The sequence below is a fragment of the Siniperca chuatsi genome, linkage group LG3 (genome assembly GCF_020085105.1).
Source record: "Siniperca chuatsi isolate FFG_IHB_CAS linkage group LG3, ASM2008510v1, whole genome shotgun sequence".
NCBI lineage: Eukaryota > Metazoa > Chordata > Actinopteri > Centrarchiformes > Sinipercidae > Siniperca > Siniperca chuatsi.
This window is the reverse complement of record NC_058044.1, coordinates 22,837,179-22,864,854: the sequence shown is the minus strand read 5'-3', so window position 1 is coordinate 22,864,854 and position 27,676 is coordinate 22,837,179. Positions and strand designations below refer to the sequence as shown.

General features: G+C 39.3%; 4 protein-coding genes and 1 long non-coding RNA gene across 7 annotated transcripts; 2 read left to right on the top strand and 3 right to left on the bottom strand.

Moving 5' to 3' along the window:
• Positions 1–897: 897 nt before the first annotated feature.
• gde1 (glycerophosphodiester phosphodiesterase 1) lies at positions 898–10,056 on the bottom strand. The gene is made up of 7 exons (XM_044191729.1): positions 9,721–10,056; positions 9,338–9,636; positions 8,349–8,524; positions 6,549–6,654; positions 5,186–5,278; positions 3,303–3,514; positions 898–2,885 (listed from the first exon to the last, which is right to left on the bottom strand). Exons 1-7 carry the CDS (start codon positions 9,767–9,769, stop codon positions 2,738–2,740), a joined length of 1,083 nt encoding a protein of 360 aa, XP_044047664.1. The 5' UTR covers positions 9,770–10,056; the 3' UTR covers positions 898–2,737.
• A 58-nt stretch (positions 10,057–10,114) lies between these two features.
• On the top strand, positions 10,115–11,660 carry tmem186 (transmembrane protein 186). Its single transcript, XM_044191730.1, has 2 exons — positions 10,115–10,247; positions 10,590–11,660. The coding sequence occupies exons 1-2, from the start codon at positions 10,245–10,247 to the stop codon at positions 11,247–11,249; spliced, it is 663 nt and encodes a 220-aa protein (XP_044047665.1). The 5' UTR covers positions 10,115–10,244; the 3' UTR covers positions 11,250–11,660.
• On the bottom strand, positions 10,231–20,237 carry LOC122874114 (scavenger receptor cysteine-rich type 1 protein M130-like). Its single transcript, XM_044191724.1, has 9 exons — positions 20,056–20,237; positions 16,018–16,047; positions 15,622–15,924; positions 14,883–15,179; positions 13,498–13,800; positions 12,938–13,237; positions 12,356–12,441; positions 12,164–12,271; positions 10,231–10,291 (listed from the first exon to the last, which is right to left on the bottom strand). The coding sequence occupies exons 1-9, from the start codon at positions 20,096–20,098 to the stop codon at positions 10,265–10,267; spliced, it is 1,497 nt and encodes a 498-aa protein (XP_044047659.1). The 5' UTR covers positions 20,099–20,237; the 3' UTR covers positions 10,231–10,264.
• On the top strand, positions 14,509–21,407 carry LOC122874119. Its single transcript, XR_006377563.1, has 5 exons — positions 14,509–14,890; positions 15,014–15,210; positions 15,766–17,326; positions 20,244–20,394; positions 21,273–21,407. It is a non-coding gene; the product is annotated as an uncharacterized LOC122874119 (long non-coding RNA).
• On the bottom strand, positions 21,015–24,543 carry hmox2a (heme oxygenase 2a). 3 transcript variants are annotated; one of them, XM_044191726.1, is made up of 8 exons: positions 24,332–24,363; positions 24,062–24,084; positions 23,741–23,870; positions 23,498–23,615; positions 22,752–22,919; positions 22,347–22,670; positions 22,052–22,184; positions 21,015–21,489 (listed from the first exon to the last, which is right to left on the bottom strand). In XM_044191726.1, exons 1-8 carry the CDS (start codon positions 24,346–24,348, stop codon positions 21,362–21,364), a joined length of 1,041 nt encoding a protein of 346 aa, XP_044047661.1. In that variant the 5' UTR covers positions 24,349–24,363; the 3' UTR covers positions 21,015–21,361. The 3 variants fall into 3 exon arrangements, with proteins under 3 accessions (XP_044047661.1, XP_044047663.1, XP_044047662.1); XM_044191728.1 differs by lacking the exons at positions 24,062–24,084; positions 24,332–24,363 and adding an exon at positions 24,456–24,543; XM_044191727.1 differs by lacking the exon at positions 24,332–24,363 and having other exon boundaries at positions 24,062–24,190.
• Positions 24,544–27,676: the final 3,133 nt, after the last annotated feature.

Below are 27,676 nucleotides of genomic sequence, written 5' to 3'. Positions count from 1 at the left end.
GGGTTTGGAGGGGGAGCGATCACCTTTCACCTATTAAACCAAACGCGCAGATGGGTAAACGTGTGGACAGTCATGAAAAAAACTGAAATCAAACTGTGCTTTTTCTGCAGTTTGTAGATTAGCTTTTAACCTAATATCGTGTTAAATAATAACTAAGCGAGCCTGACGAGAATGTACCATTAAACTCATATTTCTAAGGACTGACAGCATGCATGGTGTCACACAAGAGCTTATAATAAACTGTTTTTTTCCTTCTCTTTCATCTCCAGTTGTAGGTCATCCACTACAGCATTCATTCTTTGTAGCTTCCCTATAAGATCTGTCAAATGTTTATTTGATAGGGACAGTATACATAGACAATTGCATAACAATTATCCAATGCAATGTATCACAGCATTTATAGCTACTGCTCATTTCCAATGCAAGCTCCTAGAAGGGCCTTTAAAACAACTCTAAAAAATATCGCAGCGTTATCACAGGTAACCTGTGTCGTTCAGGTGAAAATCACCTGAGCTGCTGTGTTTAGCAACTGAAGATCAGCAGGGACAAGAAGCGACTCAGACAGGCTTATCCAGGGTGATATCCACCACTACACTCCCCATTCATCTGTACTATCTGAGCCAATCACCCAGACTCCAGGCCAAGAGGTTAATCATCAACAGTCCACACTACACAGGCTTAGCATTAACAGCAGAGGCCAAACCAGTCAAATGATGTTCACTTTGTGCTGTAGAAGATACATTTATCAGCTGTCACACTGCCCCTGCACTAATAGATGATTAAGACAGCGTGGACGTTTGTTCAGTATTAAACAAGGTAGATAATAGTTCATTTTCCCATCAGTTGAGAGCTTGTTTCTTCAAAATACTTTGTTCTCAGTTTACACAAGAAAGGTAGCGCAGTTCACTTTTTTTTTAATACACTTTTCGTTCCCTAGTTGTGTGATCTGGTAAAAAAGCATTTATGGCTGGAAACAATGCTGTCAAAAGTATTTTTCTGGACTTCTGAGACAGTATGTTAATGCTTACCCCCAACACCACTGGTTTTAGTGTTGATCTACTGAATCATTTCAGTCCTGCATAGGGCCTGGCTGAAGAATGTCAGCTGAAACAGCTGATCTTTAGGGACCCGTTAGGTGTCCCAAGGTCTCAGCTGTCCCAAGGAGTGAGAAAACATCTAATTTCACAATTTCACTTTAAAATGAGATATCAAGCATTTTGTACATTATTTCCACTCTGCATCACCACAAAAACACATTCAGTTATATTAAATCAAATCGTCATGATTTATTTCTTCTGCTTTTAAGACTAACAGTGAAATAAGTCTTTCACTTTTTCATTCATTAAATGATTAATATTTTTTTTTAACGATTTTTAAATTGTCACGTCAGCTTAGATTAAATCAAACAGATCAAATGCAGATGAGGTTGATATTTGGGTCAAAGAGCATATAAACAGAAATAGTCCAGCTTTCTTATTTACTTATTTCAGAGCACTGTGCAGTCTGAAAACCTAGACAGGGAACTTAACTTGTCAAACACAGATTATTAACATGATTAACGGCTGCATTCCATTTAGGTTTTCCAGTTCTAAGGCCCTGATATTGCAGATGCTAGCTCACTGGCACAGCTTACGTGAAGCTTGTATGTGAGGTGCTGCTGCCTTATGTATCACAAGTCAGTATGTTACCTTGACTGACAGTGGTCATCTCTGCACATCTACTGCAGTTTTAAAGCCTCATACAATCTCACACGCTGCACTTCTCACATTCCTACCTACTTCATTGCTGATCCCCTACTGTTCCTCTGCACTGTTTCTATATACAGTACTCTGTTAAAATAAACTGTACTCGAGAGTAATTCTAATTCCTCATCTTGTAGCTTGTAAGCTTGTGGTTACATGAGACGGATTTGACAGAAGAAAGTTAAAATGTTTCTAGTGTCAGTGGTATCCACTGTACAGATACAGAAGTCTGAGTCCACGACCACGAATCAAATTATGTTTCTCAAGTTATGTATAGTAATGATATTGTATGATGTATGTACAATATAAATTGGAAAATTAGGTGCTTCTTTTTCAGAACTTCAAGAACAATAAATTGGCACCGCTTAGAAAAGTGATGCAAGGTCAAAAACTCACTATTTGTATGCCAATCTTGTACTATTCTACATTTCAGTTCCATATGCGCATTTGTTAAAGATATAAAATGTTTATTCACATTAGTTCTAAGTATTAGTTTTTCACGAGTGATAAAAAACATTTCTAGGTAGTTTACTTCCTGCTGGCCTTCACTGAAAAAGTACAGTGTAGGACATTAAGACAGACACGATTATCAAGAAAGAAAAAAAAAAAATCACTGCAGTCCTGAGTTGGTGAATACAGTACATTTGATTAAGGTCTATAGACACAAATGATCAAAATGTCTATAAATGCACGTCAGGTGCCTCAACATGTCTGAGAAAAAAAGATTCTGTCAGAATAAAACATGTTACTTGTCCTCTTGTCATCAAGTATAGCACCCAGTCTGGTCAGTTTGATTGCCTCAAATAAACATACACAGTCTTACACACACTCACAATCATGAAAGCGTGCATGGGAATAAAAGAGTGGCATATGTTCTCTTACCTGATGCCACATTATGGGTGATGAGTAGAAAGTGAAATGTTCCTTTCATATGGGTTTTTATCTTTTTAATGAGTATGTGTGTGAACACATTGTGTGGTGGGTTCATGTGTTTCTCAGTAATGGGGTTCACAGTCTTCCACAAGGCTGTCTGTGATGTAGTTCACTTGTAGCAGCTCCTGGTAATACTCTTTCTCCACTTGTGTGTTGACTGTCCAGGCTACCACCTCCACCCCCCTCTGGGCCCAGTACTGGACATAGTCCCTGCAGACAGCACACAGAAACACAGAGTTATTCCTTGGTGTGATTAGGACCTTTGAAAGCTACTGTAGTCTGTTGTTACACAGGTTGTTAATATGTCTTCAGTCAGTCAGCCTGAGAGCCTGAGTAGTCGAGAGTCAAGTAGTCTGATATGACAGCTTAGCTTGTCCTGTAATATTTATAATTTTATAATAATAAAGTTTGTTAATATACTAATATTTGTAACATTTAAATATAATATAACAAAACATAAAAACCCAGGATGTAACAAAACAGGTTGCACTGTCCCTAAAAAGGGGGTGTACCAGTAACATGTTCTTCCTGAACAGTTCAAAACAGTCCTGGGCTTATAACGGCTGCGACATTAAATACAGAATTTAGATTGTAGTTACAGTGAGAGTCTCAGCTGCAGAAACTCACACTGAGACAAAGTTCTTCTGTATAAGAAAGGCTGAGATGCCACAGAACTTCCATAGAACGTGATGGTGCGCCCAGTCCAACACGATGTCCATTAGTGTGGTCCAATGATGTTTCCATGGTGACGAGAAATGTGGGGCACCATCTCCGAAACGACTCAGGCTCCATGGCCGGTGGGTCAATGCTGTGACCACGTCTGGGTCACTTTGTCTCATCTGGGCCAGAGTTGAGCAGAGACAGAGATTAAGTAACGGTGAATGTTGGCAATATGATAGATACAACAGCAATGCAATATATGACAGAAATGTGAGCAAATATTTTATTTAATCAGTACCAGTATGTTAACTATCGGACAGTGGGGGGAGAAAAGCGAGACAAAAAGCTAGCCTGTTCTGTTCCAAATTATTGTGGAGTGTGGCTGTAACAATATACGCATGAATTTACAGTGGTGAGAAAAAGTGTTTGCCCCCTTCCTGATTTCTTTTTTTGCATGTTTGTCACACTTAAATGTTTCAGATCATCAAATAAATTTAAATATTAGTCAAAGATAACACAAGTAAACACAAAATGCAGTTTTTAAATGAAGGTTGTTATTAAGGGAAAACAAAATCCAAACCTACATGGCCCTGTGTGAAATAGTGATTGCCCCCCCTGTTAAAACATAACTTAACTGTGGTTTATCACACCTGAGTTCAGTTTCTCTAGCCACACCCAGGCCTGATTACTGCCACACCTGTTCTCAATCAAGAAATCACTTAAATAGGACCTGCCTGACAAAGTGAAGTAGACAAAAAGATCTTCAAAAGCTAGACATCATGCCGAGATCCAAAGAAATTCAGGAACAATTGAGAAAGCTAGTAAGTGAGATCTATCAGACTGGAAAAGGTTATAAAGCCATTTCTAAAGCTTTGGGACTCCAGCAAACCACAGTGAGAGCTGTTATCCACAAACCAGTTATTAGGTTTAGGGGGCAATCATTATTTCACACAGGGCCATGTAGGTTTGGATTTTGTTTTCCCTTAATAATAACAACCTTCATTTAAAAACTGCATTTTGTGTTTACTTGTGTTATCTTTGACAAATATTTAAATTTGTTTGATGATCTGAAACATTTAAGTGTGACAAACATGCAAAAAAAAAAAAAGAAATCAGGAAGGGGGCAAACACTTTTTCACACCACTGTATACCACAGCGTTCGGTATAGGATCTTCGGCTCAAGATGGCCTATGAACCTAATAACTGTAATTTGTTTTTTTTTTTGCATGTGCAGAAAATAAAATCAAACGTGTTACTTTCATCCAGAAAGCTTGTCATTTGTTGTCTATTAGGTAACCCACACTGGTCAGGTTATCCCAGCTTATATAACTAGCATTGTTGCTGTGCCAGAGATGATGAGTCAGAGCCTTTAGCATTGAGCAATGGGAGTAATGTGGTTTTCCATGGAGAAAATATACATAAAGACATTGTTCTGTCAAAGTCAGGTAAAGTTATACCTCTGGAAACATGGCCAACACATTTGTAACAGCATCACCTGAGATGCAATTTCATCTTCCCACAGTGGTCAGGCTTCATACTCAATCATAGACAACATGGAAATAGCTTATGGTCAAAGAGTTACCCTGCTATAATATAGTGTTTATGCAGGCAACATGGGAGGGAAGAGACCAGAACAAACAATTTAATTTGGTGTTGTTAGCAGTAATATGTGCAGGCTGGTTACCCAAACTTATCAAAATGTTCACACAGTCTCGTTTATTAACCGTCCGCTTTTGTTCCACAGCATTTTGACAGTTAAACACAGCAAATCTGCCATTTTTCAGGTACAGCGTACTACTGGCCGAATGCTCACTTCCAACACCTTGAAAAACTTCAAAGAGCCCTCTTACCCTGTAGATGACTTTGGGCTCAAAGGAGCAGACAATGCTGCTGTTGTACAGGACCGGATGTTTTTTATACAATTCTTTAAGGGCTGCAGCTGCCTGGGAGGGGAGGAGAAGCACATGGTCATTGTAGGCCAGTCAACTGTTTTGTGTCAACTGAGTTGTGTTTGTGAGGCTTTATATCATTGTGTGTGTGTGTGTTCCTGTCCAACCACACACTGCTGTGGGCCCTGAACTCAAGAATGTCACTGCCTGAAACAACAACCACCAGAGCAGCTCTGCATTCCTTACTCATCTAAAAATGTGCTCAGTAAGGAAACACTCGTCAAGTGGTTAAAAGTACTCTGATGTGAGATTTAACTTAACTTCATATTATGCAGAATTAAATGGTACGGACACTGCAGCTTAAGTGGCATTGAGTAAATGACTTAACTGTATCTTTCAGCTAGGAGCTGCAACACTGACAGTTGGCTCTGGCTCATATTTCATCATAGTCATATTTTCAAATCAGATATTAGTAGTAATTCAGGTTGTTTGAGCACAAATCCTAGTGACAAATATCTAGTGATGATGTAAAATGTTACCATGCAAACAAAACATGCCTGCGGCAACGTCCTCAAAGTGTGAGCAGTTGAAAATGTGTGTGTGTCTGTGCGTGTTTTGGGGGTTTGGTTTGTTCCAAACTGGAACAAGTGTTCTAGACGCCTTACAGTACATCTCAGCGTTAAGCCATGCAACTAATGGTTATTTAACTATTGACTATACCAGTGTTTTATTGATATTCCACACAGATTACATGAACCCAAAGTTATAGCTTCATATTTACTGGCCTGATCAGCAGCCAGAATTCATATCAGTGTTGGGTGTTAACTGTAAATCACATTACTTGTTTCAGTAATGCAGTAATGTAATGCACTATATTTTGATTTTCATAGTGATAACACATGGAGAAAGAAGGTGATTTGTATCAGACTTCATAGTGGAGGAAATCCTGCCTATATCTACAATAGACTCCCCAACAAAAGATGCATGACAGGAGTGGTATGACCTTTAGAAACAAAACTACAGTAATAAATAATGGGATTATTTTCCACCGTGAGTAATGAGTAAAGTCACTGATAACTACTTGTTAAATTCAATAATTGACAAGTTATAGCAGCACTCGAACATTTAAAGAACCCTTCCAACCCCCTGCAGATATATTATGATCATTGTGTACTAGTGCAATTAGAATCACAACATCACGCTCTCTTCATTATGCAATGTTGACTAGGTACAGATCAATTAAATCAACAAGTATGACATATTGCACGTATTTAAGTCTTGTTTTGTTAGTTGTTATATAGTTATTTTTGTGTGTTGGCTGCACCTCATCTGGATGACCTTTGACATCAAAGTAGATGGTGAGCTGCAGTTTGATGCATTCCTGCACTGCCTCCTCCAGAGTTGGGATCTTCTCTCCGGCAAACTTGTCCCTGGTGATGAAGGACACAAATGTTTCTTTGCAATCTCAGGCTCACATGCATATTGTGCTTTTCAAATAAATGTACTGTTTACCTGGGAAATATTACAGGGAGATACACCTAATTTGTCCATGCCTGGTTTATAATGAAATGCATGTGATAATGTTCATGAGTCTGTATATAAAGTTTCTTATTAACTATAAAGGCCAGGGCCAAGCATGAATCTCAGAGCTTGATAGAGTAAGTTAGAGAATATGTGGTTTAGTAGAGAGCAGTGGTGGAGTGTAACTAAATATTATTGAATGCTTGGACGCTACATGACTCATGGAACCTTGGTTTCTTGGGGTAACAAAATCTAATGGAGCAGATACTCTCACCTCTGTAATTTAAGAGACTAATTACAGAGATTTCTCATCCTATGTAAATTGTTTGTGAATGCTGCAGATGTCCTGCGATATCTATAGTGTTACTAGTGTGTAAAACTTACGCCATCTGAATGGGGTGAGTTTCTCTCACCAATTCTACGTCCTGTAATCTGTCTCATGTGCTCATGTTTAGAAAAAAAATCTTCTTTTGTTTGCTTTGGAGTGAGCTGTTTTTAGAAACCCCCTAGGTTATTTGTCTCACATGTATTACCAACAGCATGCCTCTGTATTAATAGAAACTTGCCTCTCTCCTGTCTGGATTGATTATAGCAATGTGTTTTTTAAATTTTTATTGTTATTACTTTATCTCCTTTACGTGTTTTCTTACAAATGTCTTGGAGCCCTCCAGTATCCATGGACACAGATTATCACCATGAGACATCTCCACATGTAACTGTAAAATGATCAATTCAGCATCCCCAACAGCTGTACCTGAACAAGATATTCTGTACCGGGCAAATCTACTGCAGAAAGTACATGTGAAACAGAAAACCAGCCTATTGGTGGAAAGACAAGATGCAACCAAACATAAGTCACAAAGCACTAAAATTTAATGTACCTAACAGTATTCAACACTTTAAACCTCCCACTAGCCCAGAAAACATGTATGACTTGTCTTACCTGCTGCCACACCACCAAGGCTTTGACAAGTTTGCTAGTTTTAGCAAACACACTTAGCATAGACATTTCGCAAAAACACTGCTTCCTAATTATCCCTTCCTTTTATCTTTTCTTTTGTCAGATATTGTGCCAATCAGCTTTCATTTCTCTCACCACCACTGGCTTTAGAAGCAATGATTAACAGACTGCATACTTTTATTTGATAGTCATGTCAAGTGTAGAAGCAGCGCGTCATCACTCCGGATATTCATCACAATCTAACAACTGACTTCAAGTGTAAAGCAACACTAATAAACAGCCAACATAGAGGATTTACTGACTCATCAGTTCCTCCAAACAAACTAAACAAACAACACTCTAAAATAATCCAATTCCACCACTGACTGTATATCTTCATTGTATGTTTTCTTGTCGTTTTATTACATATTTAATTTGTCAACCTGTCCTAAGGAGGAGCTAGTTTTAAAGAATCTGCGATGTCAGTGCACCATGATACTGCTGTTTCAGATGTTTTCCTAGCTGTAACTTCACCTTAAACCTACTGGTATTGTATCAGCATGCAGAAACCTGTATCATCCTAAAGCATCAGCTGCAATACATTTCTAAAAAAGAAAATGTTGTGCTTGTATGTGCATTCCAAGCTATAGCCTTCTTTCTTACCTGAGTCGATGTTTAGCAGCTGCGTCCAGTTTACGCAACTCGGACAGTCTCATCTGGCTGAGTGGTCCCGACGCGTTGGTGGTCCGGTCCACAGTCTCATCGTGCATCAGTATTGGGACGCCGTCTGCTGAGAACTCCAGGTCCAACTCCACGCCTGTCGCCCCATTCTTACTGGCCTAGAGCAGGACAGACAAATAAGAAAGTTTTAAGTATTTCAGGAGCGTTTGTTTTTGGTCATGGCCAGAAATCTGTCAAAATAGTCACTCAAAAAAGTTGAAAATCAGTCTGAACCCTAGCTTAAACCTCATTAGGGACACTCACTGGGCTTATATATCAGCCGATATTATCTTATTGAAGATATATCAGTACTGGTGTATGTTGGCCTCTAGGTAGAAAGAAATTGCAATATAGAAATGCCAAAGAAATGTAAGACTAATTTAAATACACAGTGTCTCCATTATGTAGTTGTCCACTGGAGAACACTAACAGGTTTATTTGTCAAATTCAAATATCAGTTGTATTATCTTTTTTTTTTTTTAACTCTCAAATATCAATATAGGTGTTGCCCTTAAAAATACAGTATTGGTCGGGCCATAGAGGCTATGTGGTGTCTAAGTTTCTCACAATTTTGAGTGTCCAAACATACTATACACTACTGGCCTGCTATGGATACAGTTCAATGAATGGCAGTGTGGATAATGTGTGCAGCTGTAGTGCTGAATGTTAACAATATTGGTTACCTGTGGTTAAAAGGGACATGATGTCCTGATGGAGAGGTCAATTCAGATCCTGATATTTTCTTTCCCGTTAATAGTACAAATTTAGCTCCTTGCCAGCTTACAGAACTATGGAAATATTTTTCCAATTTTGTCAGGGATGAAGACATGACATATTTCAGCCTGAAGTGGTGGTGTGCCCCTTGTAATCAATGGTAACACACGCGGTGGGAGGCTGTGAGTGAGAAGAACCATCTCAGGACATCCTCTCACCTCTCGTATGGCTGCTATCGTGTTCTCCGGTGCGTCGTGCCCACCGCCCCGGTGAGCGACCACCGACACCTTGCCGGAGCCCGCCGCGCCCTGGGTTGGGTGCAGCACCTGCCGGGCTCGGCTGGTCGGTACCTGGGGGAACCGGAACATGACCATAAAGAGGTAGAGGGAGGCGGTGAGGACGGTTGTCCACAGCGGGCTCCGTGTCCCCAGCAGGACCACCACGAAGACGACCGAGTACAGGATGACTTCATCTCCTAGCTGCAGCATTGTTGTCCTCTTTTGTCTTTCCTTCTTGACTGTGTCAAAGAACAGAAAGTAGAACCTGGTAGCGAATGCTCCGCCGCCTGTCAGTTAACGTTCGCTAACGTTAGCTAACTTACCCGTCCTACCCGTTACTTTCTTCAAACGCCCTATTTGAGATAAGGTCATGCTCCGTCTAGCTAAGTGATAACTTTAGCTACTGAAACCGATTAATTTAATAAAACACTTAGGACCGGGAGAAAACCTGCAACTGGTTTGACATTACCACGAAAAACAGGTGGAACACTAGAAGCTATCAGTTACGCAACTCTCTGCTGCGGATATGACAGCTCTGCCGCAAGTTACGTGTCGAAATACTTTTACTGCAAAATTTACAAGTTTAGTTTCAGGTATGATTTTTAATAAAATCAAAAGCAATCAATAAATCTAAAATGATCATTACATCTTTCCCACAAGGGGCCACACGAGCTAACAAAACAATAAAAAACATTAACATTAACATTTTTAGTACATCCGGGTCAGAGTGTGTACTTCATGTTAGCTAACAGGTTCCTCTCAAAGTGTTGCCTTTGGCATGTCTCATTTCTAAAAAGAAGATTCGTGTTTCCATGATTTTCTTCTTTTATTTATCTTGTCGCCGGTCATGGTGAGCCTCTTTCTTTCTCAAACTCTTATATTGCTTTCACTGTTCTGCAAGAGATCAGAAAGAATGTGAAAGTTGACTTATTAGCCACATAAGCTAACTGCTGCTTTACGTGGAATGAATGACAGCTCAGTCAGGAGTTGTGTACCGTTGTCTCTAATGTGTTAATTTATACTTACTGTTGTTGGTTGGTTGTTGATGTTTGGAATTTTTGCTTAAAAAATGTTAACAATAAATCAATGGAAAAAAAAATCCCAATTTCAGCAGATGCATTTTCTGTCGATCGACTAATCAGTTAATCTATAAATTGTTTTATTGTCAAATTTCTCTATTATTTTTCCACAGATCAGGTCAGTGCTGCTGAGCAGGTTAACCTCCCACATCCTGTCTTGTACCAGAGGATCATGTGAATTTACAGGTCGGATACCTTACGGTGTGCAGCCTCGTTCACCAGGTCACACACCCATCCAGCAGAGCTGCCATGGACCTCTTATACCTAAAATCACAGCCCTGGTCAGGTACTCGGACTTGTCCACACAGAAATATACAATGATTTACACCCTGCCGCACATTAAGTTCCTCAGAGCCGTGTCCAGACTCAAACTGCTCCAAACTGCAATCACCACGGTCATCTTGCCCCCAGTTTTCATCCTCTACCTCCTTGGAGACGTCTCCTTCTTTCTTGTTAGCTACACAACGGGGATAGCGCTGTTCGCTGGTGTCATGCTGTACACTGCCAGTCACTTCTTCAGGAGGGTTGTGGGGATGATGTACCTGGACCCGTCCCAGACCACGCTCAAAGTGTCCCACCTCACCTTCTGGGGCAGGCGCCATGATATCTACCTGCCTGTGTCAGATGTTATGACCATCGGAGATACAGGGGACTCCGTAAACGAGACGATATTGAAACTAAAGAGATACAGCAGTCCACAGACACTGTATTTCTCCACTCATTTTGGACGTGTGGTGGACAAACAGGGTTTTGAGAAGGTGTTTGGAACTTAAAAAATATAAATAATTTGTTGTACGGATGTGGATGGTAATAATCAAGAGTGAATTCTCCTAATTATTATGCTCAAAATATAACTTGTTATAATGAGAAGGATCCGTTCTCCATGAAAAATAGTTAATCAAAACGTAAAGATTATACAGTGTAAGACTGTCGCTGGTATAATTTGTGATATGTTTTATGTAATATGTTAGCTGTTATTGGTCTGAAGCTTGTGATTGAAAAGTAAGGATGCATATTTGCGGGCCTCAGCAGGACTGTGGCCTTTAGAGTGGAACAACATGCCAAGTGACCAGTGTTGGCAGTAATATGTTAAGAGTACTCAGATTACTTTTGTTTGGTAACCACTGACTTAATGTGTGAAGCAGAAAAAAAAGTAAAATAAAATCAAAGTCTCCTTGGTACAAGTCAGGTTGTCCTAATGTTTTACAAGCGGAAATAGTCGTGATGCATCTTAAAACAATGACCGACAACACACTTGGCAGCATGAAATGATTGGCTAAGCAAAAGTACACTGAAATACCTTTTTAATAAAAAATATTTCATGGTAAGTAAAGTACATTTAAAAAAAATACTTTTATACATGCTTTTACATTCAATCTGAACATGAGTTACTTGTGAGAACCCTGCACCAATTCAAATATTGCTCTTTTTGTTAACATTTTGTCCTTCTAATTTAACAGTTTTGACTTACTAATTTTGAGCAATATGCATCTCAAAATAAATACTCAAGCAGTATAATCTGGATGTTTTGAGGAACATCTATTACATTTTAAACATCAAAGTATGTTCAAGAGTACAGTTTTAAAATTAACATTTCTGTAACTGTAATAGCTTTGACTAAGATGAAAGAAAAAAACAGCTGAATGATCCCTTTGGATACAAGATGAGCTCCTTAGAGATCTGTTACCTGGGCCCTTGCCTCTTCATTTGGCCCAACTTCAGCTCTGGAAGCACCAAGGTTATAATTATCAAGCTCAATGTCCTCTTGGCCTCCTGGCTTCTGCCCCCTGGTGGTCTGGAGAGACATGGCAGCAGACATCTTTAAGTTACAGACAAAGTACTTTCACCCAACCCTCTATTCAATAAACGTGTGCAGTACCTTTTTGAGGAAACCAATGGCAGAAAGAAAGAATGCCAAAGTCAATAGCAGGCCAGCACATCTTATGATGAAAACTGTTGGAGAGGCTGAAACAGATTCACAACAGTCACTTCAAATCATAAGCACAACAGCCTTCATTAAACATAAGATGCCTTAAACCTCTAATATCACAAATTTGAAGTTCCTTTGTACTAGTGTGCAGCTGACTTATTCATTTCAAATAATTATCTGTAAGTCATTTAAATAAAATCTGCAGAAAGTTGGTTTTAAGAGAACAAATTTAATCTTGCTGATTCTCTTGGTAATGCCTCTTTTTTGTTGGAATGCTAAAATGGATTGCTAACACAAAATATACATGCAGTAAAATAGTTATATTAATTGCCTGAGTCAGACTTATTCCCAGTGGCAGTTTATATAAGCAATCTTTTTAGAAAAAACCAAACATCAAAAGTTAGGTTTAAAATGGGATGCTCTTCGTGGCATGTTTTTGTCATTTCAGATCATTTTTCAAAACTTGAATGTAAACACAGCTAGTGCCACATTTCCCTGTCTGATTCAGCTTTGCATTTTCCTTCATGTTACCTGAGATACTGAGAGAGAGGGGCTGGCTCTCTGAGGAGAAGTTATGAGAGAAAACAAAGATGTGATAAACACAGCTGTAGTTCCCTTGGTGTCTGTCATCTGCAGCAGGAAACAAGAAGTGAGCAGTGTGAGTGACAGCTTTCTGGGTGTAGCTGTGTGTTGTGTCGGAGGTGGTGAAGGTGAGCTGGAAAGAGCCTCCTGGGTACTGTGGTTTAATGGAGCAGCTGATGGTGAAGCTGGAGGACTCGTAGACCCCATCGATAGAGGGAGAGACTGAGATAATAGGCTGAAACAGCAGATCTGTAAAGACAAAGGGAGATAGTTGATGGAGCAGATCACCCCTAGTTTGTCATGAAAATCAAAATTCTGTTCAGTTATTTGCTACTGAAACGCTGGGGCAAATGCATGAAAGTCGTGTCCTGGTTATTTGTCTAGTTTGAAACAAATAATGACCATTGTCCTGGATAACTTTACAATAAAGTTTAGTGAACATCTGGTAGTTGCTGTGATGAATAATAACTACAGATTACCATCATGGTTGATGTCACTGAAGGTGTTACCTGAGCAGCTGATCTCCAGACTGGATGAGGAGTACCACGGCCTCGTTGATACGCGCTCTCTCAGTGCAGATCCAGACTGAACTGTGGAGGAAATGATCCCCCACACAGATTTTGCCACAGAGGGATTTTTTCCCTTTAATTCAGTTGAAACAGCAAAGCCACAATTCAGCTGTCTGCACACTAAAGCTGCTGACTTCAGGTCCCCCGTCAAGCCATCCACTGGTCTCCATTCATCTTGGAGTTTCATTTCCAGTGTACCAGCGCAGCGGCTGCCTCCTTCCACCAGCCTGACATTATCAGGCTCTGAACAAAGACAAGAAAATAACTGGGGTTCAAAGTAAATTCTTCACCTTAGAAACAGTTGGGAAAACAATCTTATCCACAAGTTCCTTTTAGTGGCCTTTCTTACATGACCTTCATCAGCAGATATGGTTTGTCAAGTTGTCATTTAATTGTAGACGTTACAAGTTTTCATCATAAGCCATGCTAGCAGCATGGATCTATGAATGGCAATGTCCACCACTTTGGTCCAGACTGAAATATCTCAGTAACTATCGGATGACTTTCCATGAAAGTTTGTGCAGACGTTCATGGTTCCAAGAGGATGAATCCTAATGACTGGTGATCCCTGACCTTTCCTCTAGCGCCACCATGAGGTTAACATTTTAGGCTTTTAGTGAAGTGACAACTACTGGATGGATTGTCATGAAATTTAGTACAGATATCCATGGTGCCCAGAAGATGAATCCTAATGACTTTGGTGATCCCCTGATGTTTAGTACAGACCTTCATGTCCCCCTCAGGTTAATCCCTTTTCATGTAGCACCATCATCGGATCAAAATTTCAATTAGTCCAATACTTGTTTATGACTAACTAATGACATTCCCACCAGCCTCAGCTTTACTTTGTGTTTAGTGCTAATTAGCAGATGTTAGCATGCTAAACTGTGACTGTGAACACCGTAAACATAATACCTGCTAAACATGAGCATATTAGCATTGTCCTTGTGAGCATGTTGTGAAGTTAGGATTTAGCTCAAAGGCTACGTACAGCCGAACTCTTAGTCTTATTTTCTGAGCACTTCAGGGACTTCTTGTCCATCCGATGTGATTGAAGGCTCCAGAATAGCTACAAAAGGGACCTTGTGGTGAGATTGTTTTGTCAACTACTGTTTCCATAGTCAAGGATAAACATTGAACCTCAGTGCTCAGAACCTAAAGTTCTAAATGGAAATTTGAATATCTACAGTTCCATGACAACTAGGTGAACTCAAGAACAGCTACTAAATGGACCTTGTGGTGAGATTGTTTTCGAAAGAAAATAATTATTGAGAGAAATTAATTCATTACAACAGGGCATATCAAAGCTTTAGCTTCTCCTTTACCTGAGCAGGTGAGTCTTATAGGTGAGCAGGTGTTTCTAGCTGACTCATAGCTCTCACAGTCCAGGAGAGTGGACTCATTGCCTTTGCACTGGAACTCTTTTGTCCACTCAAGAGTCTTCATGTTTTCATAGAGCGCCAACTGGAGTTTTAAAGGAGCTCCACAGCCAAGCTCTCTACAGACCACCTCTACATTTTGAGAGTCAGAATCACCTTTACAGACTGAGGACCATGACTGGTTAGCTTTGACCTCCACTCTGCCTGAACACAGAGTAGGTGCATTCACCAGCCTGACAGACTCTGGACAGGGAGACAGCGAAAGTTTAAGAAAGTGAGTGCTATTAAAAACTGTGTCGCTGATAATAAACCAAACTTTGACAGAAAAAGGTAACAGCAACAAAGAAACCAACAGCACAGCCCCCCAATATACCATATTAAGATATCACGCTAAGCTAATCAAAGAAATCCAATAAAATCACGCTACTTCATCTGCACCTCTGCTATGTTGAATCACCATGTGGGAAACCAACATTGCAGAGGCTTTTAAAGTCTTTGTAAGAACTCTAATTTCCTTACATTTAGCACGAAATGAAGAAGATCTTCCCAGGAAATTTCCTTTGACATTATTTGGAAATTATTATTATCATTATGAAATTATTATGCTAACAATAATATGATGTCTATTTACTGTATTTTGGTTTTTAGAGATAACCATCATGGTTGGTGTTACTGATGGTGTTACCTGAGCAGGTGATCTCCAAGCTGGAAGAGGAAGACTGGGATGTCATTGATATGTAGTCTCTCAGTGCAGATCCAGACTGGACACTGGAAGCATTTATTTTCCATACAGGTCCTAAGTACTTGTTTTTTATTTTTGTTGAAACAGCAGATCCACAGTCCAACTGTCTACACACTATAGCTGCTGTTCTCAGGTTCCAGCCAAACGAAATGTCATCATCCACTGGTTTCCAGTCATTGTGGAGTTTCATTTCCAGTTCACCAGCACAGCGGGTAGCTCCTCCCATCAACCTGATGTTACCAGTTTCTGAACGGAGACAAGACAGTAATCAACACAAAAGATCCAGTCACTGAAAGTGAAACATGACTGCTGTTTCCCTTTTTGTTATCTTCCATTTACCTGGTGAATCATTTTCTTTAGCCTGGAGTCCTGAGGAGAACAAAAGTCAAAGAATAAACATGTATGAAAAGCAGCATGATAATTAGATCAGAGTTCTAGACAAAACAAACACTCACAAGCTGCTATAGTAAGCACCATAGAGGTTTAGGGCTGGTTGCACCTGGTTGTTAGACTCGCCTGGGTTTAGGACCATCAAGTATACAGTGGGACCCACATTTCAACAGAGCGCCACATTTCAGTAGTGCAAAATAATACAAAAACTCAGACCCTGTATAAATGATCTTACATTTAAATAGGGTGGACACTATCATACTGAGTGTGTTTTACAAAGCAATATTGGTGTGGAACAAAATCTTTCCTGATGCATATTTTGACTTTGTTGCATATGTGTAGGGACCCCTAAAATGTGTATTGTATTGAATATAGTTAGTAGTAAAAATAACACAGCAAATTAAAATGTATTTTGTTTTTATTTTCAAAATATGATGCAACTATGTATTTTTTGTTTTTGTTCATGACCAGTGAGAAAGTGTGTTTAATACAAGTGTTTTGTTGCTGGCCAATGAATGTTGGAATTGTTGTTGCATCATGACGTGAGTTACGTGCGGAAGAAGAAGAAGAAGAAGAAGAAGAAGAAGAAGAAGAAGAAGAAGAAGAAGAAGAAGAAGAAGAAGAAGAAGAAGAAGAAGAAGAAGAAGAAGAAGAAGAAGAAGAAGAAGAAGAAGAAGAAGAAGAAGAAGAAGAAGAAGAAGAAGAAGAAGAAGAAGAAGAACAAGAACAAGAACATCGCACATGGAGAGAAGCAGCTGCATGTGACTCGATCGCGTGAGACATGTTGTCATTTTGGAGACCAGTTACATTATCTGTAATGTAAGGCCCAAAGTGCAAAGGAAACATTTTATTCACTTTATTTTGCTTTACTGCTCAAAGTGATTTATTTTTCCTGTTAGTCTCTTCGCGATTGTTTGAGAACTCCGTGTGTGCTGATTTCTCATCAGATAGAGACATTTACATTTGCACACAGTGACTGATGTGAAGAAGTTCGTTGTGAACTCGTCCTAAATTCGTTTGGGACCAGACACCTCTAGCATTTCATCACTGGATGCAGCTCGACTGGACTTTGTTTCGTGTGGATTGAACGGGACTGGAGAAAGTGAGTTTGTGTCGTGAGTGATTCCAACATTGCCTCGTCATTATCATCGGATGGACGTGGGTGAGTTCATCTACTGAGACTCGTTGACTGTGAGAGAGATCGCACAGAACCCTTCAGCTTTATATGTGCACCAACGGACTGGGCCCCAACGTTAAAGTACGCGTACAATTTTTGACTGTGTTACTGACTCATACCAAAATTTTCATACGTGACAGAAACATAATGTCTGTTTTTTCTTTTCTTTTGGAAGTGTGTGAAAGATCTTGAAAGAACGTGATTTTGGTATTGTATTATTTTTGAAGTGTTTAACTTAATCAAGGGTTTGATATTTTATCTCATATTTTAATTTGAGGTTAAAATTTAAGAATACAGGTTTAAGAAACTAAGTATCTGAAAAAATGAATTCTGAGAGGTTGTATAAATCTTTTATTTGCTGGAAAACAAATAATTCGCGGATTTTTGGGTAAAATCTTTTCTGTGTTATTTGCTATTCTCTATACAACTTAATTATTTGTTTCGTCATTTAGTGCTTTCTTTGAAACAAAACAAAGTCATTTTATTAGTGTAAAACAAAATAAATCATTGCTATTCCTTTTTTCCTAAATTTGTTATCTGGCATTTCATTGTTCTTTTAGATAGTTAATTCATTTAACACAGTTACAAATTTCTAAGAAAACTATAAATAAGGGTTTTTCTTACTTTAATTTTATTGTGTGATTATTGGTACAGGAGAAAAGCTAAATCACAACTGTTTTTAATTTAAAGAAAAGAAGCACCGGCCAAATTCCCCATTCAACTGCCGGGAACCCAGGTTGTTCTTATTTAACATAGCATTGAAATTAACCCCGAGGGTTAACAAAAGGGTTACATGTGTATGTGTCTATGTAGTTTGATCGAACTGACACATTAAGTGGCAAATTTAGATTAGTACAAGTTGTTTGTGCCTACATTACCCACAATGCAACTTGACCGCCAACAGTTAGGTTGGAGATCCAGGTGTGTTGTGCTAGTAACGGCTAATGTAGCCTCGAGCCGCTAGCCTCAAGCTAGATACAACTTGTTAATCAGTGAGCTTTAGAGATGCTAGTCAAATGGAGAGAGTCAGGCTGCTTTCAGTCTTTATGCTAAGCTAATCACCTCCTGGCTCCAGCTCCATGCCAAATGTACAGACATGAGATGTCATCTTCTTTTCACACTCTTGCCAAGAAAGCAAATAAGTGTGTTTCTCAAAATGTTGAAAGTATCTAAAGTAAAAAAAAAAAAAGGCAACCTGCATAGGGGAACCATGTATTTGCATTATGGGAGAATTTTTAGTTTTCAAGGTACATTTACAGAATAAGCTTATCTTTTAAAAAAAAAAGGCTAATTTTTAGTTAATTTTATTTATTGCATTTAAGTATATATTGTAGTGACATTTATGTTGTCATACTCATCTAAACAAACTTATCATCTAACAAACTGGCTCAGCATTTTAATCATTATAGATACATTTTGAGGTACAATTTTCGTGAAAGAAGACATTTGGCAAATAATATTGATGAACTGACTGAACACATGCTTATTTACTAAAGGCTAACAATGTTGCTACTTCAAGGAAGTATGTGTTTTTTTTATTTCCTGTAAGATTTTACACACACAGGCGTGGTTGCCATAATGCATCACGTAACTTTAACCACCACAACTAAATGCCTCACCCAAACCCTAACCCTAACCTAATTCTAACATTAACCCTAAAGCTTAAAAGTCTTACAGTTTTTTCCAGTTGCTAACAAGCATTGTTCAATACTGAAACCACATTTTCAAAACTCTTCACACAGACCAAACTGTGAACCATTTTTCATTGCTTTCAGACAAAATGCATTCAGTGACCACACTTTTCAAAATTCAGCAACTCTTTTCCCATTCATACTCCACAACATGCAAAACACTGTGTATTTTCAGCACATTGTTCTAATGCTAACACACTGCATTCAAAATGATTACAAACACATTCAAAACAGAATGATGGCAAATTCCAAGCATTTATGCAGTAATTATTTTAAAATACTGAAAGTATACTAAAATACTGGAGGCAATGAAGACATTTCTCCTGAAGACTGCCAGGGATGGATCAGACATCCCAGGAGGAACTTTCCGAGATGCCAGAGGCGACATCAGATGTGATGTTGATGAGAACAGAGAGAGCAGACTAGAACCATCACTGTAATTTACTATAATGAACAACTACACATGTTGTTACAGTAATGTGTAGAATGTATTTTATTTATTCTTTTTTTATTATCATTGCAGCCCTGGAGTTTGTCCCCTCTTTTTTTCACCTTTTGGTTATAATTTTCAAGTACTATATTCATATAAAAAAAATGAAATTTTGATTAATTTCTGATTCATTCGTGTTACACATGCTTTTAATAAAGTGAAATTGTGTTACAGTATTTATGTGGAAAATCACTGAAACTTTAAAAAAGAAAAGTTCATCAATCATATAATGTTCCCCGTTGTTAGTGTTTTTAGGTCAGTGTGTTGTGAATGAAATGTGTGTTTTCTGAATGAGAAGTATTGCCAGTGTTACGTTGGTCTGAATGAGTTTTGTAGGTGAGATTATCTGTTTGGCCAACATTCATGCTGGTAATGCAGACTGTGTGAAGAGTTTTGAAAATGTGGTTTCAGTATTGAACAATGCTTGTTAGTAAATGGAAAAAACTGTAACCCTGACACAGCACTTGGAAGAAATAACGACCTGACACAATCTTCTCAGTTCCCCAAAATGTTGCACACACACTTTCTCACTTGGAGCAGTTGATAACTAAGCTGAACCTCCATAAATGCCCCACTGAATACCCGCTTCTCGCTATTTCACATATCCGACATTACAAACCCAGTCCTACCTGAGCTCCAGAGCAACATGAACACTGTTAATATGTGATTCATATCCAGTGAGGTTGTTCTCTGTACCAGTCTGTGGCTTTTGTCGACTTGTTGGCTGTCTCTGGTTCTTCTGCATCTTCACGTTTGTCACATCAGCTCTCCCCTGCTTATCACATGTGCTAACATCACCCTTTATCTCCTCAATCAGGTCCCTGTGGCTTCTCTGTCATGTCAGCTCACTCTTTACAGCTCTTACTCCAGTTAAGAGCTGATCTGCAGCACTGTCATTCCAATCTACTGTTGAGCCTTTTGGAGGAGCTGCTAGATAATCTTATGACGCCCCTAAATATCCAAACAAGGTGTTTTAGCTGTCCACTCCATTCTCACATCACATTTTCAGTATATGGGCCATAAAGGTGTAAGATTTTTGTGTTTGTGTATGCGGAGTGATGCTTATCTTAGTTCCTGCTATAGCTAATATGACGTAACTCTGCAGCAGTGCAGTGATAGTGACAGCTCGATTTGGTATTAACAAGGCACACATGCTGACATGATGATACTGAAATGGTTATTGGCTCACCATCATCATCATAAAGTTGACCCACCACAACCGGTGTGCAGATACATCACCACCACCAGCAGAATACCTTGAAGGACCCATTTTAGCTCTAAACTACAGTTCATGTACACTTTACAGCTTTGCTGGCCATTTTCACTATGCATACATACAGTTTTAAATGTATTTTTCTTCTCCTCCAGTAGACATTGGTTTCCATTCATCTCGGTATGGAATTTAGTTTTTGTCAATTATCCATGAATCATTTTGCAATTACCATGCAACCATAATGTAACTTTGACAAAAGATTATTTATAGTTTTATATTAACCAGATGGCAAAAAAGCAGACAGTGTTTTTAGGAGTGTTTTCAATTATTTGTAAGGACACAAAATGCAAAAGAGATTTCTTGATGCGATTCAACCATTTTTACTCATTAAACTTGACTGTTGTTTATTTAGAATCAGAGACACCTCAATCACCAAGCATGACAAAAAGTATGGCAATTTGTACATCAGTGTATCTTTCATATTAAATACATTCAACTAATAATATAATCACATTGTAGAAAAGAATGCATTTAATATTTCTACATGGTAACATGTCTCTAAACCTTGTATGCATATTGCCAATGACTACAGCATACAAAGCAAATGCATCATAAAGTCTTTGCTAATTTCAGGCAGGACGAGTCAAAGTGAAGAGGATTATGTTTGGCAGGATGCAACAATGTCCTCTGCTCTGTGCTCAGAGGTGATCGGCAGATTGAGCTCACAGAAGGTACCAGGCAGTGAAACCAGCAAAGATGGCCACCCAGGCGGCCAGAGCCACCTGACAGGGTGGATGTCTGAGAAGCATCATGGCTAATTGGCATGCAGAGGTGGGATTTCCACTGGCAGCTGTAGAGAGGAGGAGATGGAGGAGGTGAGGGATGGAGAGGTCAGACAAAGCAGGAAGACTGTCATCATGAATTCATGGATTTCAACCTTTTCAGTGTAGCTACAGTATGGTACACTTCACTACTGCACATGCTCTACTACAGGTGTGTAATTCAAGCTGCCTGTTACCTGGATTCCATCACTTAACTATCTCTAAAATGCAGAGGGGTGAGTCAGTAAAACGGTTGTCATATTGACACCCAAGGTTTGAAGTTACTCTACTTTCTCTGAATGAAAATGACATTTTAATGACTAATTTCAGAATGAAACCCTTGATGTTCATACATTGTACTTCTATTGCAAAGCATTAAATATACTGGAACACAAGTATCCTGAAGCTAATTCACTTATTTCATAAATATACTGTAGTGGATGCAGTCTATAATGTGATATTTGTACTGGTAACTGTTGCCTATTTACTATATAATAATAAACAAGGTTATTTTCCTATTTTTTTAGTATAGATAATTTTTTTAGGAATGGGTGCTTCTTTCAGACCTAAACCCTTCAAATGATGTCTTACCCATTTTTGCTGCATAGTAGGTGCACTTGTTGACATCACCTCCCTCCATGATCTCTGCATGACTGTGTCCAAAACCTGCATCTTGGACTTCTTCTTTGATGGTCTTCCCAATCTCTTCAAGCTCTGTGAATACCTGTTTTCAGAATAAAAGTATATTTTTGTCAAATCTTTATCTTTCCCCCCAAACATTGTGTCTTCTTGTCAAACTTTTTCTGCATTGTGTTTCTCTATCATGATGATTTTTGTGAACGTCTGTTGTTAGGACTCTACCAACCCATCCTCCCTGCTCCCTCACCGTCATGTTAAAGCCAAAGGCCCGGTTGGACTCGTCCACAATCCTCTCTTTGGTCTCAGCGTCCAGTTCCAGCTCGTTCATCCTGCTTCGGTAAAGCTGCTTGAAGCCCTTGTGACTATGGATGCCCTCAAACTGGTAGAAGTTGAGACCCTCGCCTGTCGAGGGGAGCTTCAGTGCCCTCTGGGCCACTTTCTTTAGTATCTGTCCGCCTGAGAGGTCACCCATGTAGCGGGTGTAGGAGTGGGCCACCAGCAGCACCGGGTCCTCCTCTCCCACCTTGTGGATGCGGTCAACATAAGGCTTGGTGCCTGCAGAGAGGCTGATCTGTGAGAGAGAACATGCTATGAAAGTCAGTGGGCTGACAGAATGAGACTGACATGCAGCCCCTGTGTGCTTTCTGCTGACCTGTTTCTCCCAGTCCTCTCCATAGAAATACTCGAGGTCCCGGGCCAGGGCCTCACGCCGGTGCAGCTCTGCGGGGAAATAGATTGGGGCAATGTGAGGATGGTCTCGGTTCTTCTCAATCTCCTCCTCCATGGCCGAGTAGACGAAGTATAGAGCTGCTGTACCCCTCTGGCACCAGAAGCAGAGAGAGAGAGACAAAGTGGGACAGACACATAGATAAAATGGTAACTGCAGTGTCTGATATAACATTGGTGATTGGTGAATTGCGGCTTTAATATTTAAATTATTGGGGACATTTTCCGAATTTCTTTGGCAATATAGTTTCTGATCAAATGTCATGGCAATAAAATTACTGATAGGGAACCAAAAGGGCAGAGGTGGAGAGAGAGGTTAGGTCCAGGAGCAAAATGGTGATAAATAATTGGACAATTTACATACTAAATTGTAAACCATAGGACAGTGCCAAACCCATATGTTAAATTACCTATCACTTTAACTATTCGATCTTCCCAAAAGATTATACTGTGCGTTGCGTAAGTGGTTAACACCTTAAAACTACTGTTGTGTCATGTTTGTGGCAGAGGACCCATCAACGCTAGGTGAAGTGCATTTGATTTGTTTTTGTTATTTTTACTACTTTTTAGATATAGTTACTGGTGCCTGCTGTTAGTTTGTTACTCTGCTATCATTAGCAGTTGGACTTATTATGTGCAACAACAATGTAAGACAACGCTTTGGAAGAGAACCTTGAACAGCTCCTTTTCGATGCGGCCTCTGAGGAAATCTCTAACAAACTGGCAGTTCTCTGCTCTGTCGTGGGACTCCTTGGTCCCCTCGGCTAACACCTCAGACAGGTCGGTTGGGCTTGGTGGAACAGAAAGGGAGGGGGTACAGACATGAACACTTATGCCATTTGGCTGTTGTTTAAATCATTCCTACAAGTGCCAGTGCCAGAACAAACCACTGATCATGGAGGTTGTCCTCCATACCTAAGAACTTCATCATCATCATCATCATCATCCACAGCAATCCTTGCCCCTCCATTCGTCACACCATTGGATTTGGACTCTGATGTCACCTTGGTTTCCATCTCGCTGGTTATCTCAGAATGGTTTGACCCTAGGAAAGCAGAAGATAATGATACATGAATCAATGATGACATGATATGAGATGACTTGTACAGAGAAATTCATGAATATGTATCCAACAGTGATGTGTGTCTCAATAACAGTGGGAAATAAAAGCTTGATGAATTTTAAGATATATGATTTTATTATTATTAGTAAAAGATAATTGCTATGATAAATTACCTCTACGTTTTGATGGCTGATAGCTGACCACACACCAGGTGTACATTGCGGTTATTTGTGAGCTAAGGTTAAGGGCAAGAATCACTGCATTGTTGCTCTAAAACATTATCTTAATGACATTAGTATATAATAGTTTTTGAAGTCTTTTTGTCTAAATACTGCACTGTAACTAACTAAGAGAAACATGTCGAAGCAAAGAGATGACATTCCGGTGGACAGTTACAAAACGGACACGTCTTCAGTATTATGCAAATAGCTACAGTTACATACAGGTTTCTTGACACCATATCGACTTTAAAACTTCGCTCTCCCTTTGTATGAACGCAAAACATACTATAAATCATTACTGTGTATATATATATGCTAGGAAAATGAAAATGAAAAGCTTGTTTACCTTATTAAAACAGTGCCTTCGTAGCCAGTGGCAAGACGCAAAGTACAGGGGGCGCGGTTCCTATGACAACAAGCCAATCAGAGTTCTTCCTACAGAAAAGAAGCATGCTGATTGGTTAGATCCAAAGACTTTACACCAATCAGATATCTCACCAAAGAAAATAGGCGGACCTCATCTGAAGCATGTGTTGATGACAAATATTGAATGATATTTAAATAGTGTTGTGGGAAATGACGTTTTCACCTTTTGATTATCAAACAAAGCGGTTAAACATGTATTGGCGAAGGTTTTCAACCATTTATGGTTATATAAAAACTCTTGAACTGATGAACTGCAAATGACACATTTTCCTGCAAATTATTTATTTTTCAAGACATTTATTTTCTTAAAATGCAAAGGGATCATTTCTTGTGCTACAAATCTTGGCATTTAGATTGGTAAGTATCCTTAGTACAACCTGGTTCTTATTCATCTTATTTAACTTATTAGTTCATATAGATCCTCTCTGGTTGCGTTCCTTGAAATAAACAAACATGGTTTATTTTTATTTTATTTTATGAAAACCTACCTGCAGTCAGACTCTTCGTTGTCCATACCTGCATTCACTGATCTGCATGGAGCTCAATTTTTCCCACTCATCACCATGATCACCACACTCTGTATTGTAGTGTGTTGTTTAGACCGCCAGGTGTCACTAGACTCCATGTAATGTACCTCAAAAATGTATCAAATGATCTCATAATTTAATTTTGCATTTGAGTGTCAGTGACCCAGGTCAGCAATGCAGATGGAGCGTTGGGCTGCTGGCTGACTTCACAAGCTGCACTGGTGATTATTTTCTAGCCCTGCTGTCTTGCTCCCTTAGACTGATATATCATCATTGTTTGCTGCTTTAAGTTATATCACCACATTCTTTGCTTTTAGTTGCTTCTTCAGTATGATGCCACAGATGCAAAGACATAAACACGTGTCCTGCTCTGGTACCAACTGGGAATGCATGGGAACTGTACAGTTTACATGTCACTGTCATATTTTGTATGGTTTGTCTTCATATGGCTCGCTGTTTACATTACTGTGTTCTGTTAATCTATACACCTACTCAGCCTGAAACGTTCAGCAGATAGGGATTGAACTGGATGTTATTGTGTGGTTGCAGTCACACCCTAGATAAAGAACACCCTCAGTTCACCTATGGGCTCCCAGAAGAACACTTGAGAACATGAACAAAGGAACAAAGGTCGTGGATTGGAGTTTTTTCCTCTGCAAAGCCTCCATGTATTGAAAGGGATTCTGGCAGCCCCGAGGGCTTCTTTCATGTCTTGAAGGGCCCTGGAGAGCCCTGCTCCACTGTAGGAAAACCCCACTTCTACTTGTTGCTGTCCTGCTCCAAAACGTCCAACAGCAGACCCACCTCTGTTTGTTTTTGTCATTGTTAATAACTGAGACGAGCCTCCTATGATCAACAATATTGCATTGACCTCGACTCTATCGCTGCCCAAGTGATTTTGCTTTTATATTCAATACAATTTCCTGTGTTTATGAAGATTTTGGCTGCTTTTCTCTGACTCATTAGTCATTAACAATATGTAGGAAGGTGCATGCAGCTTTTAAGAACTTATGTGTAATACACTTAAGTATGCCTGAATGCTTGTGTTTTCCCAAAGAGGCATTTATCACAATGCAACCTGGATACCATAATGTTTGTATCACTCCCTATAAGTGCTAAACTAAGGCCATTGCTCCCTGGGGTTTACATGACGCTGCTATGACCAACTGTCCAGCCATGCCAGATCCTGGTGATCACATATCTATCATGCAAGTAGTTTGTTCCCTCACATTGTTTACCACATTCCAGATTGTTTTTGGCACAATATTTTGGATCTTTATTACACAAAAGGGAAACCTTCCTGCCTGTAAAGGATTTCCTCTTGTTTTCAATAATCAAAAGACTCAGACTAAAATAATCCAAAGTTGGATTCATTTTGCATTGGTTCAAATTTTAGGTCGGTGTGTTTTACCCCCCTCCCCAACCCCGACTATCTGGGGATAGTAGCAATAGTGTGGGCCTTTTTTTATTTTTATATTTGTTTTTGTTCAGTGACATTTGGTCTTTGACCTTAACCAATTATACAAAACTATACTTCAGTCCTTGGCATTCTTGGCCTATTATTGTCAAAATATATGGCTCATTTCCTCATATTAACTGACAATATGTATTAGACTTATTATAAGACTTATTTTATCTACATCCCTGCTTAGTTTGACACAATGTGACATACCAAAACAATACACTGTTTATTAGTAATATGTTTCTCAAGGAGTTGACATTTAAGGAATACTTAGACATTTTGGAAAAAAAACGCGTATTCGCTTTCTCGCTTAGATTTAGTTGATAAGATTGATAACACTCTCATGTCTGTGTGTTAAGTGTGGAGCTAAAGCAAGGAGGAGATTAGCTTAGCTTAGCATAAAGACTGGAAACAGGGGGACACAACTAGCCTGGCTCTATCCAAAGTTCAAAAATATACCTGCCAACAACTCGAATGCTCATTAATAAACATGTTGTATCTCATTTGTTTAATTTGTACACAAACAGAAACAAAAATACGACAACTTGTGATTTTACAGGGAGTCGCTGCACTCGGTCGCTGTTCACCAAGAAATAGTTGCAACACGTAACTCCACATAAAACCACAGCTTGTTGTGTAGATATGTCAGTAAAATTTAGATGCTAGTATTTTTGAATGGAGAGAGCCAGGCTAGCTGTTTCTCGTTGCTTCTAGCCTTATGCCTTATGCTCCTCTGGTTCTAGCTTCATACTTAGCGCATAGACACGAGAGTCGTTTCGATCGTGTTGTCTAACTTTTATGTGTATTTCCCTAATTTTATTCCCTAACTATTCCTTTACTGACGGTGTTAGCTGATTAGACAGAGTGATGTGCTGAAAATGACATACACAGCAAATTTTACTTGGATAACAAGTACAGATTTTTCTGTGACAAATATGGCATGGACACACTGATAGGGCTTGTGTCCACCTCCTCTGTTTTCCTAATGATCACATTAACTGCTCATAATAGACATTAACAGCTGATAAACATGGATGCCACATATTATGAAGCTGCTTACGAACATTGCTGGACTCTCTGCACCTGCTGATTGAGATACTCCTTCATTTTGCTCTCTGTTCTATGCAGAACTTTGACATGGCATGGACAGGA